Source organism: Ochotona curzoniae, unplaced genomic scaffold (genome assembly GCF_017591425.1).
Source record: "Ochotona curzoniae isolate NIBS_2020 unplaced genomic scaffold, NIBS_Ocur_1.0 contig_4064, whole genome shotgun sequence".
NCBI lineage: Eukaryota > Metazoa > Chordata > Mammalia > Lagomorpha > Ochotonidae > Ochotona > Ochotona curzoniae.
In genome coordinates this window covers 8,657,721-8,679,764 of record NW_024466107.1, presented here as the reverse complement: position 1 = coordinate 8,679,764, position 22,044 = coordinate 8,657,721, and the positions used below count along the sequence as shown (strand labels likewise).

Sequence of the window (22,044 nt, the reverse complement as noted above, 5' to 3'; positions counted from 1 at the left end):
AGAATGATACATCATTGCTCAAAATCCTGCAACAGCCAAGGCCGGGCCAGGCAGCCCCGGGGCCCAGCGCTGCCTGTGGTCTCTGTCCTGGGGAGCAGCCACAGTCTGCTGCCTCCTGCCGTGCGCATCAGCAGGAAGCGGGATCCCAAGTGGAGAAGCTGCCACCTGTTCCTAGGCTCTCTGATAGGGATGTGGGTGTCCACACAGTGGTTTAGCCCACAATGCCTGGTCATGCCTGCACAACTTATACATGGAATTAAGGTCCAACAGCCATTCTCTGTTCAAATGCACCTAGCCTGTCTTTCTGGCCTTCCCCGTCTAAGAAGAAGGTGGGCTCGTTTCCCTCGAGACCATCACAAGTGGCTCCCTGAGGAACAAGGCTGCCTTGAGCCTGTGCTCTGGAATCCTTCGGCTGAGACTTCAGCGATTCTGTTGGCTGCTTCTCACTTGTGGCTTATTTTGAAGAGTTTCCCCCCACCCCCGCAACATGCAAACTCTTAAGTCATTTTTTCTTTCTCTTTTCAGGAGCAGCTAAAGGCCTTTGATGATAAAATCAATGCTTTTTTGGACAATATGTTTGGACCTCGAGGTAAGTGAGCTGCTTGAGAGCTTAATGTGGGAAGAACACAGGAGCAATACCCACGCACCTGACTTGTGACCTCTGGGAGACAGGGCCCACAGCACTGAGGACTGACCTCCCCCGCACCCTCCCGCCCTCGCTTTTCCCGGAGCAAGTGGACAGTCTGGGGTCCCCCTGCTCGGCCTCTCCCCACCCCACCCTGAAGGTGTTGAGAGGAGGCAGATGGATGGCATGCAGTGCGGTCCTCCCCTCCAGGCTCCCTGGCCCCCCAGCCAGCTGTCACTTCCTTCTCACCTCCTTCTCACCGTGCTGTTGTCTCCTCCACGCCCTCCCGTTCGCAGTCACGTGTGCAGCACTTGTACCCCTCCAGGCCTTGATTCGGATGTGCAGGGGCAGAGCCTGGAGGTGGCCCATCGTTCTTCTGTCACCCTTGTTTAAGAGTAGCTCTCCTCTTCTGCCTTTTTACTCTTCCAGTCTTACTAATTCAGCTACAGTAATGTTCCTTTTTTTAAAAAGTATTTGCTTGTTTATATAAAAGGCACAGTTAAAGAGAGAGAGTGCAAATGAGCGCTTTATCTGCTGGTTCACTCTACAAATGGATGCATCAGTCAGGGCTGAGCCAGGCCAAAGCCAGCAGCCAGGAACCTTTCCTGGGTCTTCCGTGTGGTGGCAGGGCCCAAGCCCTTGGGCCATCTTCTGCTTTTCCCACGCACACTGTCAGGGAGCTGGATCAGAAGTGGAGCAGCTGGGACTCAAACTATTGCCCTTACTACTTGGCGGTGCTGCAGACAGAGGCTAAATGCACTACACCATGGCCCCAGCCCCTACAATATTCTAAAGAACATTCCTAGACACATTATTTGGTTCTCTGGCTTAAAGCTCATCGGTGTCATCCCACTGCTCCTGGACGGAAAACCAGACTTCTCTCACCCATTGTGTGGCTCACACCCTGCCCGCAGGGTCAGTGCCAGCGCCCCTCACGCCAGGGGTCGGGGCAGCGTGTCCAGAGCACGCCCTTCCTGTTCTGCCAGCCCCTGTTCTTCCCCCACAGGGGCAAGAACCACGGCCACAGCTCACATTCGGTTCATCTCCTGGCCTTGTTTCTTTTCTGGAAACATTTTAGGCACTGCATCTTCTACAGATAAATGAATTATTCTAGACAAAATGTTTCATTTCAAGGCAGCCTTTGTGGGGAATTTGATAATTCTCTGCAAGTTGTTTCCTGAGCTCTGTTGGGAGGAGATAGAGGGGGAAATGAGGCCTTATCTCATCATTTACATCCTTCTTCAGTTTCTCTACAGCTCCATACCTGCTCTGAGTGAGCGTACCGTGTGCCTGTAACGGAACTTAGATAACATACAGCTTGTGCAGTTTCTCGTGGCTCCTGTTGCTTGTGTGTGTCTGGTGAGGCTCCCATGGGGCGGGCAGGGCCGAATACCTCAGCAGGTCTTCTCCATCTTAGAGTGGTGGTGGTTAGGATGCAAAGGAGTCGGGGTGGTGGGCAGGATCCTGGCCAAAGCCCACATGGCGTGGGAAGGAATGGCAGTGTCTCGGTGACTGTGGCTTTCCATTGGCCACTTCCACGAGGGAACGGAACAAGGGAATGAGCTTCTCTGAGTCTAGAGCATCAGATGAGCATGGTCCAACATCGTGCACATGTGAGATCTACCAAGGAAAGATCACAGTTGCTCATTCACTTCGGTCATTTTGATGGCAGTTTCCTCAGAAGTCAGAAGATAGGAACATTACCAGTTGTCACGCGAATCACGTGAGAGGGTGTTTGGCATGGAAGCCGTCAGGGATGCCTGTCCCTTCCTGAGTGACCTGGGCCTCAGTGGACTGGCACATCAGGCAGTAAATGACTGGGGGTCTCCTAAACTCTCTGATTCCTCCTGGTTGAGGCCATCCAGGGATGTTGTTCAGGCAAACGCCTGTTGCAGACTCACAGCCTCGTCTCCAAGCTGCAAAGATTAACAATATTATCAGAAGTATTTATTCCTGTGTTTTGGTAATAATGATTGTGATCACCATTTTTAAAAATGTAATACTGCATACATGGTTGGTGGGCTGCATGCCCATGTGGGCCTCTAATTAGGGTAGGAAGGGTCAGGTATGGAGATGGTAGGTAGAATGCATGTTTCCGTTGTTTCTATTTTTTTTCCCCTCTTGTGTCCACAGGAGAGGAGGGGGAGGGGATCGCTCCTTCCATCACCCAGGGATGGAAGATGGTCATTTGATGACACCTTAGAGACCCCAATTTTGGGAAGAGTGTTCCAAGGCTGTTACATGAGTAGTTTTAATAGCTCTGAGATGTTGTTGGTTTCATTGCTCCATGTTTGAGAAAATCTTTCCAAGGTCTGCTGGTTAACAAAGACCATCTTGGTGTATCCACAGACCCAGGAACATGCTGCAGAGCTTGGCCAGGAGAGTGGTCCAACCTCTTCTTACCAGCCTCTGATGAGGCAGCCAGCATCCTCCACTGGCCTGGATGAGCTGCCCATCATGTCCCCATGTGCATCTGGGCGTCCTGTCCACTGCACAGGCATCAGCAACTGAGGAGGTCTAAACCAGTTCATGTACTCCAAGATTGGACTGCACATCCTGTGATTTTCTCTGTGGCCAGGGTCTCAGTTCCCCAAGAAATCTCACCTTGTCTCAGCCAATGGATGTACCAATGGGTGCAGCTTGGTCAGTTCTCACACAAGCCAATGGATGCTACAACCCAGCCTAACCAGCCCAACATAGACCTAGTCCTCACGTGTACTAGCAGATGGCATGGCCTAGTCAGAGCAACCCCCGATAAACCTCTGCCAGGCCTGCCTCCAGCCCCAGTTTCTGTGCATGCTAACCTCTGCTGCAGTCTACCCTGGCCCAGCTCACATTCCATGCAGCTCTTGTGCACACCCATGGGTGCTGTGACTTAGCCCGCCTTGCCCCCAGACCCAACCCTCATATGTGCCGACAGATCTTGCACCTTCCAGGGGGTACATGTCCAACCTGACATGACTCATGCACAGTCCCAGCACTTGCCAGCTGGTGATGTGGCCTAGCTTGCCTGGCCTGCCCCCAGACAGGCCCACCTTCTCAAGCTCACCCATGGAAGCAGTAGCCCTGCCTTGGGTCTTGCCTGTGTCAGCAGATGATGCTGTCCAGTCTGAAATGGTCACCCCCAATCTTGGAATTCACTAGCAGATGCTATATCCTGGCCTAGCCTGCCCACCCCCACTACCAGTTCTCTCCAGTGGGTGCAGCAGCCTAGCCCAGCCTGGCCTACACCCAACTCTCATGTGAACTGACAAGTGTTGTAGTTCAAGCCAGCCTGGTCTACATCCTGTGCCGGCTCTCACTTATGCCAGTGTGTTCTGTGGACTGATCCTGTCAGGCCTGTCCCCAGACCCAGCTCACACATGTGCTCATGGTTGCTCTAACCCAGCCTGGGTTAACCTGTTCCCAGTCCCAGCTCTCATGCTCACCAGTGGGAACTTTGACTAGCAGGCGAGTTTCCCAAGTTCCTATACCAGATCCGCTTCCATCAACGAATCTTAAGTGTGCCTTTGGTGCTGCTGCCCAGACTGACATGACTGACCCCAAGTCCTGGCACTCACCGATGGGTACTGCAACCTACCCCGACTGGCCTTCAGCCATTCACCAGTGAGTGCTAGATCCCAGCCCAGTTTGCTCTGCCTCCAGACCCAGCCTACACGCATGCTGATAGGTGCTGCAGCCTTGTCCAGCTTGATCTGTCCACAGTCCTGGCTCACACCAGTGGGGGCTACAGACCAGTAGAGGAATCCCCAGAGGTCCCCATGAGGCCAGTTCCCAGCCCCAGGACTTGTGCATGCTGGCTGTTGCTTTAGCCCAGCCTGGCATGGCCCACCCACAGTCCCAGCTGTTGTTGACTGGTCTTGCAGGCCAGCCCAGCCAGACACAGGCCTGTCCTGGCTCTTGTGCCTTCCAGCAGGTGCTGAGGCCTGTTCCAGTACCTAGGCATGCTAGCCTGGTCCCATCAGGCCTTCTCCCAGTCCCAGCCCTCATAAGTGCCAGGTGGGTTTCTGTCAGGTGGTTTTGTGAGCCAGCGTGGCTCAGCCTGTTACTGCCCTAGCTCTCTGTGTAAACTGTGAGCCAGCTGGTGCTACAGTTCCAGAGGTAAGCCTACAATTCCCCTATAGAGACTGTCCCCAGATCCGCTTCTCTCATGTTCTGGTGGGTGCTCCAGCCCAACCTGACATGGCCCACCCTCTGCTCTGACACTCACCGGGAGGTACTGTGGCCTAGCCCACCCAGCACCAGCTTTTATGAGCTCCAATGGGCAGCAGGTGGCGCCCATCCCAGGTCTCCCTCATGGTGAGGTGCCTTGGCCTGTCTAGGACATGCTCTTCAATTTCCTCCTTTCAAACCATTCTGTCTCAGCTCCCTTGCCTATCTGCAAGTGCAGTGGCCCAGACCATGGAAAACCCCAGAAATCATTCCTTCCCTTGTCAAATATACCTTCAGCTTCCATACCCCCTTCCCCAGGCCATCAGCAGTGCCCCCACATACCTGGAGCTGGGGAGGCATGTCTCGGCCCCGTGTTTCCCACCTTCCCTTCTTTAAAAGGAAAAAAAAAAAAGAGAAGAGTAATAAGAATAGGCACGTATGCTGGCATACTGGTATAGTTAACACAAATTTGGCATTAATCAGGCCCAGAATGCTGCCAGCTTTCGGCTCCCTTGCTCTCAGCAGTGTAGCACTTGGGGTACGAGGGAACCCAGGCAGTTGTGTACAGCTGGGGCATGGTCATCTTGAACGCTGCAAGCAGACATTCACAGAACCAAGTCAGAGGAACCTGAAAGCCCTCAGGAGCTGTGTCAGTTTCTCAGTGTGTGCTTGTAGTGATGTGTAGTTCAGGAACATTTCCCCTTAGCCCAGCACTAAGAGGCAGAGTGAAGACAGAGGAGCTGGCCACTGCCTCATGTGGCACACATTGTGCTGGGGAGGTCACCTGGGAAGCAGTGGCAAGCACTGGGCCACCTCTGGCCTCTCCTCGGGCTGCCATAGCAGAGCCCCACCGAGCGGTCGGCTTAGAGTCAAGGAGCCTGGTTTCCTTTGCAGAAGTCTGAAAACTAGGTGCAGGCAGCGCCTTGCTCTCTGCCAGTGCCTCGTGCTGGTTGCTGGTGATCCCTGCGTTCCTTCTGCTGTTACAGCCTTCTCTTTGTGTCCTTCTGCCCAAGCCACGGTCACCGGGCTCACTCAGCTGTGATAACCTTATCACCGTGCAGGAGGATGAATGCACATGGAAGGCTTTAGAACATGGCCTACAAAGTAGGTGCTCAGAATCAGTATTACAGCCATACTATGCATAAAAGGATATCTCATTATGTAGGCAGTAAGAAATATCTGCGGGAGGCAGGGTCTTTTTCCGTTGCTGGAGTTTGAGTAGGATTTTGCATGAGGAAGAGCATAAGGAAGGGATGGGTAGCATGGACTTCTGTGTGGAAGGCACTATAGTGTCAAGTGCATGCTGAAAAGAGCTTGCTGAGCTTTTTACTGCCATCCCCCAAAGGAGAAATTCACAGAATAAATGATGGGAACGTTAGAGCTTTCCAAGCTCTTTCCCGTGGGGAATCGGGGGATGGTTAGCCAGAGGCCAGGGGTGTGCACAAGGTAGGGAAGCTATATTCTGGGGAGATGGCCTGTGGAATAACCGGAAAGACTGAGGATAGGATGTAGCCAGCTCCTTACAACTCAGTCTGTAGAGATGAAAACAAGTGGGCATTTGGGGTAGGCGCTAAGATGCTGCGTGGGCACCCATTTTCCACTTCAGGATGACTGAGTGTGGTTTTTGGCTCTGTTGCTCATTTTTTTTTTTAACAAAGTCAGATATACAGAGGGGAGGAGAGACAGAGAGGAAGATCTTCCGTCTGATGATTCACTCCCCAAGTGACCCCAATGGCCGGTGCTGCATGGATCCAAAGCCAGGAACCAGGAACCTCTTCCGGGTCTCCCATGTGCGTGCAGGGTCCCAAGGCTTTGGGCCGTTCTCCACTGCTTTCTCAAACCACAAGCAGGAAGCTGGATGGGAAATAGAGCTGCCGGGATTAGAACCATGCCCATATGGGATCCTGGCGCATTCAAGGCGAGGACTTTAGCCACTAGGCCACACCGCCAGGCACTCTGCTGCTCATTCTAGCTTTCCGAGTCCAGTTTCCTGCTGCTGGGCACCCTGGGAAGCAGCAGATCTGGGCTCCATTAGTTGGGTCTCTGCCCCCCACTTGGGAGGCCTGAATTGAGTTCCTGACTTTGGCCCGCTGTTGTGTGACAGTGAGAGGGTGAACCAGCAAATAAAACAAATGTCTAATTTCCTACTACAAAATCAGAAGGCAAGTTTTAACCTTGGCAAAATTATTTTCTCCAACAAATGGAACAAAGAAAATTCATGTTGTGTCTACAGTTATTTTCAGGTGTTACTTGTAGCTCCTCTCTGAGGTTTTCTCTATTTAGACTTTGAAATGGTTTCTTTCCTGAGTGAAACCCTGGGGTACTTGGTCTGTCTGCATCCATGCCTCTCAGTGGTTTGATTTTAGCTCGCAGTCATTGGCTGCCCCGCGTTGCCTTTGCTGTTGTCAGCTTCTCGGTTGTGCTGTGTGGCCGACCCACTTCTGTGCTCTGTACCAGTTCCTGGTTGGGAAGTGGTGATCCTAGGTGTGGGGTTTCCGTGTGGCTTTAGGAGTTAGGATACAGTGTTGGTGTGTCCTGCCCCCGGACTCTCGGGTAGCGTGGTCTGTCGGGCCGGGAGGCAGCCATGACTGCAGCCCTGGTTCTGCTGCCAGCCACTGTATGGTGGCGTTTGGAAAGTTACTCAAGCTTCCTGACCTGATTCTTCACCCATGAAATGGCATGATAGTCTCTTATTAATAAAGTTAGGATAAATCAGAAGATGTTCCAGAGTAGGAGGCACTGAAGAACATTGCCTTCCCACTTGGTTTTCACTGCACACACTTTAGTTTGCACACACTTGCTCCGTGAAACCTCCCTCGGCTGCTCATCCCCGTCGGCTTCTTCCTTCCCGCTTATGGTTTACTTTCCAAGGTTTATATTACCTGGGGGAAAATTACAGTCTAGACATATTAATTGCAAAGTTCCAGAAAGGAACAGTTCCTAAGTTTTAGCATGACTGAAACGACCATCCCTCTGCACCCCATGCTGGCTGAGTTCCTCCTCCATCCAGTGCGTTCCTGCTGTCTGCACTGCCCTTTGGGTGATCCATAGCTGACCCGGTCATTGGATTGTCCAGTGTCGCAGTGCTCACATCCCGAGAGCCCCACAGCACAGGTGCTGATCCCGGCAATTCAGATAAGCCCACAAGAAGCCAAAAAGCCCCCTTGTCAAATCAGAGGGTGAAAAGTGTTCAACTTAACGAAAGCAAAAGCTCGTGTACTCAGGCTGTAGGACCTGTGGTAAGAACAAACCAGTTCACGAAATTGTGACAAAAGAAAGAGATAACCTATGCTGGTTTGCTGTGATGCCTCCAGCTGCGGAAGCCGTGGTGCCCGTGGGCTCAGGGTGACGAGGTCGTGATGTGTCCATGTGTGTGCGGGGCTCTGGTGCTGTCGGTGGCATCCAGCAGGGCTCTTGGAATGTGTCCCCTGTACAAAGGTGCGTGACAGTCCCACGAACGAGCAGGACAGTAGCTCTGCGCGAGTCTCACTCTTTGTTTCTTTGCAGATTCTCGAGTCAGAGGATGGTTCATGTTGGACTCTTACCTTCCTACCTTTGTTCTCACTGTCGTGTATCTGCTTTCCATATGGCTGGGCAACAGATACATGAAGAACAGACCTGCTTTTTCCCTGCGGGGCATCCTCACCTTGTATAACCTCGGAATCACACTTCTCTCCACGTACATGCTGGCCGAGGTGAGTGCCTGTGCAGTGCCGGGACAGTGGTTTATGAGTTAGGAACTCGTCGTCTGTGGGGACCCCCCAGTGGTTGCCATCAGTACTGCTCTTCAGGACCCGGAAGACCCGGTGCGGCCTTTGAGCTTCTTTCCGGAAGTCCTTACAGTGCCTTGTTTATAATTAGGACTTTGTTCATCCCACGTTAGGCCGGTGTCTTTAAGTCCTTAACTCAAGTATGATTTAGAAACACAGTTGAGGATGCCAGTCTGTCTGACATTGTCTGTACCAGCAATGTTGGGGCATACATAAATAACAGACGGATGGAATTATAACTCCTTATGAAAAACTATGCCATTGTAACAATATGGGGAAAATCAGCCAGGGGTTGGGAATTGGTGGGGGGTGGGGAGAAACCCAGACTCTATAGAATTGTATCATAAAATTCCAAATTTTAAATAAAAATTAAAAATACAAGGAACACTTTTGAGATCTAAAGATTGTGTTATACTTCTCTGCTTTTACAGGTGAGGGTTCTGAGGCTTGGGAAATGTCGGTAATTTGGCTTAAGAACAGGCAGTGACTGAGTAACCATCCTGTGCCTGTCAGTGGCACAGCTGTTCCTCAGGGCCCACTCCTGCGACCCAGGGCTGGCTGCTGATGCTCCTGCAGAGCCAGTGAAGGCGGCCCCACCTCCACAAGGAAGCAGCAAAACCTTAAAGACACACTCTCTGGGGAGGAAGCCCTCCAGGGAAACGCAAAGGAAAAAATCATTTGCAGAGGTTAACAGTCATGACACAGTACAGCTGTCTTCCTGCTGTGCTCAAATTTTAATAGAAATTAAATCCGTACCTTAAAAGATCATACCTTAAAATATCTTTTAAAACTTCATGTAAAAAGTACAGTATAAAAAAATTGTCCGTGGGTTTCAAAAGTGTCGTGCACCGAAGTAGACTTAACTTCATTTTCCAGCTTTTGCACCCTCTCTCCTAGAGTTCCTGTGTACTTAGTAATGGTTGATAACCAGTCCCCTCCGTGGCTGGAATTCATATGTGACAACATTTCAGACATTCAGGGAATTTGGGGGTTGGGAAAGGCATGGTGACAGCTCCGAAGTCCTGTCACAAAGGTGCTCGATCCTTTGTTGAACTCTCAAAGGACAGTGCTGTCGGTGAGTGGATCCCATCTGGGAAAGCAGTGTGTCTTCCTTGAAGGATTAATCTGCCCTGTTACTCTGTCATATTAACTGACAGTTACATTTGTTAGAACAAAAGATACATATGTCAGAAAGGTAAAGAGAAGAAGGTTCTCAGGGGGGCTGTTGTTTGTACACCACTGGTTGTGTTCAGCTCCTGGACGGCCCGACCTTCCTCACACACTCTGAGGCAGCAGAGAACAGGAGGCCTTGGGCCCGCCTTGCCATGTGTATGCTACAGTCAGGTGTCTCATGTTCTAGAATGTAAACTTTTGCAGAGAACTTTTGAAACAGCACTCAACAAAAAAGAGCAATTCTCTAAATGTGAAAATAACTTAAGCAGTAAGTCCTGACCTCCTAATCATCATCCTACCATAACTTCCGAGTTTCTGCATCATGTGTTCTTGAGCAAATCACTCACTCATCAGTGTTCACTGAGCACTTAGCTACGGGGCCAGCCCTTGGGAAGGAACTACAGAGACGAACAGAGAGAAGCACAGATTGTTGGGAAGCTTGTTTGTCCGAGTAATGGAGATGGAAGAGAGGCAATCACCAATTAACTACCAAGTAAATATACTGAAGAAAATATGTTTCCTGGTAGAGTCAAGATGGCAGAGTAGGGTAAGGACATGACTAAACAGCTGGAGAAACCTTAGCCAGTGAAGCAGAGAGGGCACATTCCAGGAAATAAGAGAGGACAGAATGACAGCAGAGGGACACCTGGAGACTGACACACAGGAAAGCAGCGGACACAACGGTGTGGTGTTGCAGTGACTGATACCCAGCAGCATTTAGCAAATAGTGATCTGAACTCCACTAGCAACAAGGTGGGAAGGGGCATTCATTGGGAGCTCAGAAGGTGAACACAGACAAAGAACTACCAGTCCTGCTGGTCTGTTTGACCAGAACCAAGGACAGAGCAGCGGGTCCCAGACTGGCAGTGCAGGAGCAGGGTATATTTCACAGCCTAGTCCACCCTGTAGAGCTGAATTGGGCACCATTTTGTATGGGGAGCCAAAGGCTTATGATAGGACAGCACTGTGCATGCACTGAGCTGGAGTGAACTCACTTCTGGCTCAAGGATTGCAACCTGGCATCCTACAGGTTCCACCCAAGACAGGTCTGGGTAGCCCTCAGCCCTGAAGGCCAGCAGACCAAAAACTCTAGTAGTGGCACATCAGGCACCATTTCTTACAGGGTGACAAAGCATTTAAGGCTGCAGGGGACAACAGTGAGCTGTACATGCACTGAGCTTGCAGAGAACTCACTTTTAGCTCAGTGCATTGCATGGGTTCCACAGGGAAAATAATACCGGGTACGGCATTGTACAGATGAAAATAGGTCCGTGTGGCCCTCAGACCTAATGGTCAACAGGTTCTTGCAAGATCAGTACTACCAAGAACCTGGCTATGTAGGACACCTGGTGTCTCCCTAATCCTGGGAACTACTACAACCAGAAGTGGGAGAAAGGCTGTACAGACAACAGTGCAGCCTCAGCATGGTATCACAGGAGGTGGAGAGTGGTGAGCCAGGAGCTGGAGCTATTGAGACTGAGGTGGGAATCTAACATAAGAACCCAGACCTGGAACTCACTGGAGGGAGTGGCACAAGTGACTGCAAACAAAGAGCTGTGTGCCAACTGCAATAAGTAAAATCGAATTGTAGACCTGTGGGTGACACCACTTAGAAACCTGCCCCAAGGAAAAGAATCTGCTAACCAGAAGTACAATAAACAACAGCAAAAGAAGAGACAGAGGCACAATGAATATTACTGAAGACTCCCCTGCAAAGGAGCAAAACCCTTTGCCAACCTCAGAGTTCACTGAGGAAGATATTGAGAAAATGGGGGATACAGAATTCAAAATGCTTATTTTGAATCTTATCAACAAAGAGAAGCATGTAAAGCAGGCATTCAAGGAATTTAAGGAATATGTCACACTGGAAATGAATCAAATGAAGGCTGATATATCAGAAATGAAGAATAGAGTGGAGCAAATTAAAAGTACAGTGGAGAGTCTCCAAAATAGAATGAAGGAGGCAGAAGGAAGAATCTAAAAAATTAGAAGGTATTTCCTGTCATCTGAAAGAAACAAACAAAAAACTGGATCAGGCCAAAAAAAAAAGTATCCAAGAATTGAAACACACTATTAAAAGGCCAAATATTAGTTATGGGAGTCCCAGAAGGTGCAGAAAGAGAAGTTGGGTTTACAAATGTGTTTAATGAAATGTTAAAGGAAAATTTCCCTAATCTGGAGAAAGAATTGGGAAACAGCATCCAGGAGGGACACAGAACTCCCAACAGGCTTGACCAAAAGTGATCTTCACCACAACAAATGCTATTCAAGCTCTCTTCAAGCAAACATAAGGAAAAGATCCTTAAATGTGCACGTGAAAATAATCAATTGACATATAAAGCAATGCCAGTTAAATTCACATGAGACCTCTCACAGGAAACTCTACAGGCCAGAAGAGAATGGAGCGACATATTCCAGATTCTAAAAGCAGAAAATTGTCAGACCAGGAGAAGGTACCCAGCAAAGCTTTCCTTTGTCTTTTAAATTTAAATAAAATTCTACCACAGTATAGAAAAGTTCAAAAAAGTTGCCTCTTTCAAACCTGCCCTACAAAGGATACTTAAAAATGTTCTCATGACAGAGAAAAGGAATAGCACCCACCAAAACCAAAGGCAAATGTGAAGAACATCCCAGTAAAATGACAACAGAAAACAAAATCAGTGAACAACCCATTGCTAAATGACAGGACAAGATTACCACCTATTCATATTAACCTTAACTATAAATGGCTTAGACCCATCCATCAAAAGTCATAGATAAGAAGACTGGATTATAAAAACAAAACCCATCTATTTGTTGCCTATAGGAGACATATCTCACCAACAGAGATCAGCAGAAACTATATCTTGTGGATTTTGATGTTTTTTAAATTATTCTCATCTGTTTAAAAGATTTTCTTCCTCATAAAATTCTTCAATGACTCATAGACCATATGATAGCATCATTTTCTTCAAGAAGGTTCTTGATTTTCATTTCTTCAGCGACACATTAGTCATTCAGTAGCATGTTGTTTAGCTTCATGGCATTGTAAATTCCTTCTTTCTTCCTTTTGTCGATTTTGTTTTGTGGCATTTCCTTTAAGGGAATGTATAGTAACTGTGTAATGGAGACTGTCATATCCAGATGTGAGGATACAACGTAGTATGCATTTCTACTTCCAAAGATGGACTTACAATGAAACTGTTCACTGTATCTTGACAATAGGATGCTGGACTCTGCCATTGTCCATGCCCACAATGATGGGCATATGACTGTTTAGGAAGAACTACACTATATTAATGACTCGGTGAGGTGGGGAGGGAACTTTGGGAGGGGATAAGGGAAATCGCATGATCTGTGGAACATCATAAAATGATTTTGATGATGGTAATAAAAGACTAAAAAATTTTAAAAAGAAAATGTTTCCAGCTATATTTCGTATAATACAAGTTTTCAAAAACAGTTAAACCAATATGAAATACTAAATTTCTAATGTAGTTTCTGTGCCAGTTTACATTTCATTGATTCCAGATCATTCCTTACATAAAATCTTGTCAAATGAAATGATAGCTGGATTGTATGTCATTTAGCAGGTGCAAAAAAATGATGACGTAAAACACATTAAGGAATGTAACCAGTAATCTACAGCAAGAAGCAAAGCCCTTGATTGCCTTCCTGTGAGGGGCAGGATTGGGTTAAACAGATACTGAGACATTCCTGCAGTTGGCAGCTATGTACTGGCCAGGGCGGAGATGTGGATGGGAAGTTCTTGGTTTGGTTTTTAATTTTCTCCTCGTCTGTTTCCTTGGCAGCTCATTCTCTCCAGCTGGGAAGGAGGCTACAACTTACAATGTCAAGATCTGGCCAGCGCAGGGGCAGCTGATGTCCGGGTGAGCTATTTGAAGCAAATCATCCATAACCGTTTCTCAGAGGAGAGAGCGGGCTTTTCCTTCCTGACATAAGGCCGGCCAGGGCTGTGAACAGCCGAGAGAGGATTCCCATCCCTGCAGAAATGCGCCATCTGCAAGGGGCGGTCTGGAAGAGCATGGCCTGTCTCTGTCCAGACGCCTCCACAGGCTGGACAAACACTCGCTGCCCCTTTGAGGGCTGTCTCCAGGCCACGCTGAACAAAGCAGCCTGCTGAGGTTGTCTGTGAGAAAGGAGATGCAGAAATGTGCTTATGTTTAAAAGCCCATTAGTGACGGGATGAACCCAAAGCTGATAGAAATCTCCATGAATACGAAGGACAACCGAATGGAAAGTTTTAACAATGAAGTGCAGAGTACCCTCTTATGTTGGTGCCATGCCATCCAAAGAATTACTCCAAATAACTTGAACTCACAGCTGTGTTGCCTAGCTGTCACTGGTGACAGGAGCATACTCAGTAGTTTTTGCTGCTGTTGCTGGCAGTATGATGCTTTTGATCCGTTGAGACTGTGTCGATGCCATTGTGTAGCATAAGAATGTACATGATTATACCAATATCAGGAGCTAGCATTTTTCATGTGGAAGGGATGCCAGTGAAAAGTTAAGCTAAAACTCATTCATTGCCAATGCAAATTAGAACTAGACTATTTAACTTTATTTTTGAGACAGAAGATCTTAGCTTTGTGATTCGCTCAGGGCTGGTCCGGCCCTGGCAACGCCACCCAAGGAGCACAGAGTGTCTGCTAGCTGCACAGCTGTTAAGATGGGGTTCTCAGACTCAGTGGATTCCCAATTTGGGGCAGAAAAGGGTCTGAATGAGCTGGGACCTGGTGGGACAGAAAAAGCTCGCCAAGGTGGCTGGTGCACGACAAACTCGCAGCAGCCTGTTGGAAGCGATCTCGGCTGGACAGAAAGTGGGGCAGCTTGCGTGTTTTAAAAAAATGCACAGAACTTCCAACAGGCTTGACCAAAAGTGATCATTGCCACAACCAATGCTGAAACCCAGTAGCTTTAACTAAAGCGTTTCCCTGCAGCTGTCAGGGACTTAGCAGGGAGAGGAGAGCATTCCCGTGACCTGCTGGTAGAGAGCACACACACATAGCTTGCTTTGTAGGGTTTTCATCGCAGACTTCCCCTGGGCAGTATCAGTGTTAGAGAAAGACATCCCAGAATGAGCAGAGAAAAATCACAGCCTAGTGCAGCAGCCAGGGACTGCCATGGCATGCACTGAGTGAGCCGAGACGGAGGTCTCTGCCTCCTGGTGACTTGTGACCTGCTGCTCAATTCCTCCCTCTGACTACGCAGCATTCCAGTTTGATTGTAGAGGCAGGAGGCAGTCCAGCTCGTGCAGGGAGAGCAGGTGTGGCTCCATAGAGAAGTGGCAGTAAAGAGGAGTATTGATGAAGGATGAGCAGAAAATGGCAGGCCTGTGAGGAGGCAGGGGTGACCAGGGCTGCTCACAGGGAGTCCTTGGGGAGGGATCCCGAAAGACCTTGTCCCAGAGCAGCCCTAGAGACCTGCAGGTGCCAAGGGGGAAGCTGGGAAGGTTGGATGGCTTAGAGTGAGGAGCCGGGGACCAGGAACGCGGGGCTTGCAGTGGCCTGAGCAGGAAGTACGCATGGCACTGCACTGCATGGAGCCTTGGGGGAAGGGTGGGTGCAAAGCAATTTATTCCTCACCTTTTTCCTCGTCTTTTACAGGTGGCCAAGGTGCTGTGGTGGTACTACTTCTCCAAATTAGTAGAGTTCCTGGACACCATTTTCTTTGTTTTGCGGAAAAAGACGAATCAGATCACTTTCCTCCACGTTTACCATCACGCGTCCATGTTTAACATCTGGTGGTGTGTTCTAAACTGGATTCCTTGTGGACAGAGTGAGTTGGCTTCTTGTTCCAGTTCTGAGGACTGCAGCCCAGGAGACCACGGGGTCCCCGCCGGGAGAGTAGGGGCCCCAGGCCCCGTTGCAGCAGGAGGGCCCTGGGGTGCTAACAGATTCTGTTCTTGTTTTTACTAAGAAATATTGAGGCTACTTCAAAAAGGTCATGGAAAATGGAATGAAGACCTATTTTTTTTTCTGGTGTGGAAAGCATAGAAAGTGCATCTGAAAATACTATACTTCAGTTGTTGAAGCAAGATAAGCTTTATCCTTTCATTTTTACCTCCCAGAAAACTTCCTAAGTACTTCTCATATATTTTTCACAACTCACTGATCTCATTTGTATTCTGTATTTTGTGGAACTAGTGTTTTAACAGTATTTGTCTTAGTATGTATGACATGGCTATTCAGGTATATTTCAAAGTCCTGTTTGACTTTTACAAAACACTGTATCATTCCAATTTTAGTGTATGTGCTGCCAAAGCGAGCACAAACTTTTACAAAGCGCTGAAGCCGAGCGTCATCACCCTGAGCTGAGAATTCCCCAGGGAGTCCACTCTGCCCTGCGCTTGGGGAAGCACTGGGCTGGAAGGCACAGGAGTTTCCAAGAACGTGAAGGCAGTGTCTGAGAAAGCAACACTGGTCAACCTTACAGCCAACATGAGTTTATCTGGGACTCAGGATCACATAGAGGTGGTAGAAAAGCACAGCAAGATGTGGGGTATTGCTGCTGCTCATTAGAATGGGGTCACTTCCAGTTAGCCCCAGTAGGATTGCTGTGATTCAAAAGTGCCTTGTGGGCCCAATGTGGAAGGTAGTCTAGTGGCTCAAGTCCTTGCCATGGCATGCTCCGGGATCCCAAATGGGTGCCAGTTCATATCCTGGCTGCTCCACTTCTCTTGTGGCCTGGGAAAGTAGTAGTGGATGGCCTTTGGTTTCCTGCAGCCTCGAGGGAGACCCAGAAGCAGCTCCTGGCTCCTGGCTTCCAGTTGGCTCAGCTCTGGCCATTATGGCCACTTGAGGAGTGAACCAGTGGGCGGAAGATCTCTCTGTGTCTCTCCTTCTCTCTATAAATCTGCCTTTCCAAGAAAAATAAATAAATCTTAAAAAAAAAAAAAGGTTCCTGGTACACGACTGAGCCACCCAGCCAGGAGAGCGTGTCAGGGTTTCCCCAGGGACTGTGTGCGCTGCCCAGCGTCATGGGAGAATGGGGCACACAGTGCTATCCCAGAGAAAGTGAGTTCCACATCCGAGCCCCGTGCCCTGGGTGTGCGTCGCCGGCTGTGCAGACAAGGGCAGCGTGAGGGGGGAGGGCAGCGTGAGCAGGGAGGGCAGCGTGAGGGGGGGAGGGCAGCGTGAGCGGGGAGGGCAGCGTGAGGGGGGGAGGGCAGCGTGAGCGGGGAGGGCAGCGTGAGCGGGGGAGGGCAGCGTGAGGGGGGGAGGGCAGCGTGAGCGGGGAGGGCAGCGTGAGGGGGGAGGGCAGCATGAGGGGGGAGGGCAGGGGATGACGACTAGCTAGGGCAGCGTGATGGGGGAGGGCAGGGGATGACGACTAGCTAGGGCAGCGTGAGGGGGGAGGGCAGCGTGAAGGGGGAGGGCAGCGTGAGGGGGGAGGGCAGCGTGAGGGGGGGGGGCAGCGTGAAGGGGGAGGGCAGCGTGAGGGGGAGGGCAGCGTGAGGGGGGAGGGCAGCGTGAGGGGGGAGGGCAGCGTGAGCGGGGGAGGGCAGCGTGAGCGGGGGAGGGCAGCGTGAGCGGGGAGGGCAGCGTGAGCGGGGGAGGGCAGCGTGAGGGGGGAGGGCAGCGTGAGGGGGGGAGGGCAGCGTGAGGGGGGAGGGCAGCGTGAGGGGGGGAGGGCAGCGTGAGGGGGGAGGGCAGCGTGAGGGGGGAGGGCAGGGGATGACGGCTAGCTCCTGAGTGGCGTTTCTGAGGAAAGCCATTACCCACGTCCAAGGGGAGGCGGGGGTCAGGAACTTTTATGATTGTCAAATTACTCTAATTAAAATCCACTCAGCATCTCTGTGTAAAGAGTTCTACTGACTACTCGAGAATGACATAAAGAGCGTAAATACTAACACCGTTTAGTGGGTGGATGTGAAAACCTGAATACTAAACAGTAGCTGGCATTCCAGCAATGAGAGAAGGCATTCAAAAAGGAAGTTACATTTTGGTGACAAAAAAAAAATGAAATCCGTATATGTAAAGAATCTTCCAAAAGGTCCATGAAATTTTATTACAGAAAATATAGACCCCAGCATAATAGCTCAATGGCTAAATCCTGACCTAGCAAGCACTGGGATCCCATTGGGGCGCTGGTGTGTGTCCCAGCTCCTCCACTTCCCATCCAGCTCCCTGCCTGTGGCCTGGGAAAGCAGTTGAGGACGGCCCAAAGCCTTGGGACCCTGCACCTGCATGAGAGACCCGGAAGAGGCTCCTGGCTCCTGGCTTCGGATTGGCGCAGCTCTGGTTGTTGCAGGCACTTGGGGATTGAACCAGTAGACAGAAGATCTTTGTCTCTGCCTCTCCTCCGTGTAAAACGAAACTTTTTTTTTTAAAGAAAAAAAATGTGAATGGGTTTCCAAATTTTTTATACCAGTAAACCTTGTCAATTCCATTTTCCACGGGCTTTCTGAAGCACCTTCACATCCCTGCCAGTAGTTTACCGTGTGGCTAATTTCAGCCAGTGTTTTAGGATTTATCGAAATGTACTGTCTGCGTAGTGGTGCGGCTCTGCTTATTCCTTGATTTGCATTTATCTATCTAGGATCCTAATGCAGTTTCAGAAAACAAAACAAAATGGAAATAATTTCTCAGCATACACACAAGTGCTTTTTAACACTGTGGGATTTTTTTGTTTGTTTTGTTTTAGCTAGTTCCATCACAGTGTCAGAAGCTAACGATAAGATATAAGTTCAGATGACAAAAATATACTGTGGGCATCGTATTGTCTGAGCACGCAGTCTCTCCTGGCGCAGGATAAAGAATCCCGGGGCAGGGAGGGCTCGCCCCTGTGAGAGCTAGGCCACAGCACTGTCAGGTTCATTGCTCCGAGTCCTTACTTCAGACTGTGGCCTGGGCGGGATGGCCCACCTCTTTGAGCTTCTCCTTCTTACCCGTAGTGCTCCCGAGACACCCCTCTGCAGGTGCCAGCAGGGCTGTGAGCTGGCCCAGGTGCCAGCCTCTCCCATCCAGACTGCCGCAGGGCTCCTGCTGGGTCCCCTCAGGGCACTTGCCCAGGCGTGGGGCAGCCCGCCCAGCCGCTCACTGCCACACTGGGTGCGTGGAGTGGCTCGGGGTGCAGGTGAAGCCCAGGCAGCGTGCTGAAGGTCGCCCTGGTCTTTGCTGAGATCAGCTGAGAGCTGCAGCACCAAGAGTGTAAACCTTTTAAAGGGAAGCGAAATGCAGTAAAACCTTCCAGACCTGCTTGCTTGCCGCCCTGAGCAGCGCACGATCCCAGTGTCCGACTCCTCTCTGATTGCTAGTGCAAGGACACAGGGATGTGTCAGGGTGAGTTTTGTTAAGTGATTGTAGTTGTGATTCTTATTTCTGCACGGGGGGAGTCTCGCTTGGCGAGAGTAGCAACCCTGCTTTCTAGAAGGGTGGTAGTTCTTACGCTCTGCTTTCCTAGGTTTCTTTGGCCCGACGCTGAACAGCTTTATCCACATTCTCATGTACTCCTATTACGGGCTGTCTGTGTTTCCCTCTATGCACAAGTATCTGTGGTGGAAGAAATACCTCACACAGGCTCAGCTGGTAAGTCGCCCCACGGCCCTTCAGACCCTGTGACGCTCTGGGGGGGGGAGCAGCAGTGCCCACCTCGGACACCAGAGGCTCCTTTGCCTCGACACTGGTCTTTAAAATGTCCTTTGTATATGCAGAGGCTGATAATGGGAACTTCCTGGTCTTAACTTACACATTAATTTTTAAAGCAAAATTAGTCCAAATGCCACTTTTCCATAGGGAAATTGGTGGACAATCTTCTGTGTTTCTCAGTATAATTCATACAAAGTTTCTGGAGGGTGGGCTGCTTGCGCGCCGTTCCTGAGCCCTGCTCAGCTCCCGGCGCCCTCTGTGCCCGCAGGTGCAGTTTGTCCTCACCATCACACACACCATGAGCGCTGTCGTGAGGCCCTGCGGCTTCCCCTTCGGCTGTCTCATCTTCCAGTCTTCCTACATGATGACGCTGGTCATCCTGTTCTTAAATTTCTACGTTCAGGTACGTGAGCTGTGACTCGTCAGTGGTTAAATGCAATTGACTCTGCGCTTGGCCGTTACGTAGTTGAGACTGCTTATCGGTAAACTGAAAGAACTAGAGGTATTTAAGTCAATCAAACGTACATTCCTAACCCTTCTGCCCTCATCCTGCTCCTCCAAGGATTACCCCATCCGTCATGCAGGCATCGTGGGAGAGGTTTCAGTGCATGGTTGTGAACTTTGTCAAAGCCACCAGTGGGTCACACACACTGCTCTGCTTGCGTCATGCTAAGGAGGTGGGCAGGCAGCAGCCACGGCCACCAGTGGGTCACACACACTGCTCTGCTTGCGTCATGCTAAGGAGGTGGGCAGGCAGCAGCCACGGCCACCAGAGGTTTCTGTGAACACAGGAAAAGATGGGCTTGTTGAATGTACTGTTCACAGGCTGCTGCTCCCTGCTCTTGTGGAGGCATCAGACTCGCTGTTGGAACAGAGGCAGTGTGCACAGTCCCAGTGACTTCCATTTCATTCTTAACTAACAGTGTAAATGGACAAGAACTTGGCAGTTCCCGAGCCTCTGTGTCCCCACCGTGAGCGAGCAGCGTGCCAGAGCCCTGGCCTTAGTGGCAGACGTAAACGGCTTCCCTTTGTGGATGGGAACGGGCATTGATAGAGCAGCGTGTGTGATGCAGCCCGCTCTGCTTCCTGCTCAGTCCACCCGCAGGGCTGGCTGCTTGTTTGCCGCTGCAGAAGGCTGAGTTCACTTTATCTTTCCAGAGGGATCCCAGTTCCCTTTGAGACTTTCTAAAGGAATAACCTCTGAAGACGCCCGAGTGTCCCTCAAAGCATGGCCAGCGTCAGGCCCGCGGAGAAGCCTTGCACCCAACTGGGGGTGAATGGGCACCTGGCCCTTGGTGCTGGTGGTTCAGACCAAGTTCTTCATCCTCCACCTGCCTGTATGATGTCTGTCTTGGCCCTTTCTGGTGCCCTTATGTGTTAAAAAAAAAAAAAATCAGGTGTTTGATCAGAACAGGAAGGCTATGCCAAAACGAAGTGCAAAACCAGAGTCTGTGGAAGTCGCTTTTTAAAAAGAACAGCACTTTCCCCTGCGAATTATCTTTTGCACTGTGCGCTCCCCGGGGAAGCAGCCACTGCAGAGCAACTTGAATGCCACTCCCCTAAGACACAGCTTTCCCGTGAAATTCATCCTTCACCAGAGCTCTAAACCACAGTACAAACATGAATTCTGTGTCCTGTAAATGTATGCGCTATTTAAACAATTGCTAACTAAAGAACCTGTTTTCTCCCTCTTTCTCTTCGAAATATGCACATGTAACAGACCTACCGAAAAATGCCGAGCAAGAAGGCTACCCAGCACCCACCTGCACCTGCAGGAAAAGAAGTCAAGAATGGCTTTTCCAGAGCCTACTTCACTGCAGTTAACGGAGCGATGCACAAGAAAGCACAGTAAAAAAAACAAAGCAAAACAACAAAAACTAGCGTAGTGGGAAAAGCCTGTCCAGCACAGTAGTCTAACAGATGCTGCCTGTTCTAAAGCAAAGACTGAAATTGTAAGTTCTCTGTGTTTTAGCATAAACTAATTTCTTAGCGTTTCTAAATCATTCTCGTGCAGAATGTATTACTCTATTGCTATTGGGTTAGTCTGTTAACTGACTGCTTTGGTCAGCACGGAGCTGCTGCTGACCCCGTAACCTCAGAACTGGTGCAGCCTCTGCCACCGCCCCGCCAGCACCTGCTCAGCCGCCTCCCGCTCGCATAGAGCCAGGAGACACAGGGCATTGTTTTTAAACTGCACATCTTCAAATAGAGTTCTGTTCAGGTTAACACGTTAAAAACAAAATGTTAAGTCTATATACAGGGTATGTTCTAATCTACATTAAGCAATAATTGCCAGTGCATAAAGCAGTTGACCCATTTGTTCCTTTAGGAATTAACCCCAGAAAAATTTAAAATGGGATCATCAGCAGAAGGCAGAAAGAGATCTAGCAAAACACATGTCTTAAGCCAGTGTCTGGCCTGTCAGATTCCTTCAACCTAAGATCTGTGATTTTAAAGAGTTTCTGCCAAATCCTTGCAACTCAGGGGCTTTGAGGAGGCGCTGTCCTCAGGGTTAATCTGATTCCCTTCATTTCCATCCACTCTGCCTCCCAGGTCAGTTAGCCAAGGCTCAGAAAAACACTGTAACCTACCCCCTGCCATGTGCTCCCCTGACGTCTGCTCTCCAAGGCCCCGGGCCCGTGCCACCCCTTCCCTCGGCGTGCGCATACCACTCGAGTGGATTTGCAAGTCAGGGTTTACACAGAAAGGGCTCCCTGCGAGCCCCTGTGAAGGT

At 49.9% G+C, this 22,044-nt stretch overlaps 1 protein-coding gene across 1 annotated transcript in view; it reads left to right on the top strand.

Moving 5' to 3' along the window:
- The window catches only part of ELOVL2 (ELOVL fatty acid elongase 2), a 54,724-nt gene extending 33,383 nt beyond the window's left edge, over positions 1-21,341 (top strand). Inside the window, exons 2-8 of the mRNA XM_040983998.1 lie at positions 526-589; positions 8,285-8,472; positions 13,512-13,589; positions 15,327-15,498; positions 19,126-19,250; positions 19,579-19,713; positions 21,031-21,341. Of these exons, the coding sequence (XP_040839932.1) occupies positions 526-589; positions 8,285-8,472; positions 13,512-13,589; positions 15,327-15,498; positions 19,126-19,250; positions 19,579-19,713; positions 21,031-21,162 (894 nt within the window). The 3' untranslated portion in view covers positions 21,163-21,341. The remainder of the gene's footprint in view (positions 1-525; positions 590-8,284; positions 8,473-13,511; positions 13,590-15,326; positions 15,499-19,125; positions 19,251-19,578; positions 19,714-21,030) is intronic.
- Positions 21,342-22,044: the final 703 nt, after the last annotated feature.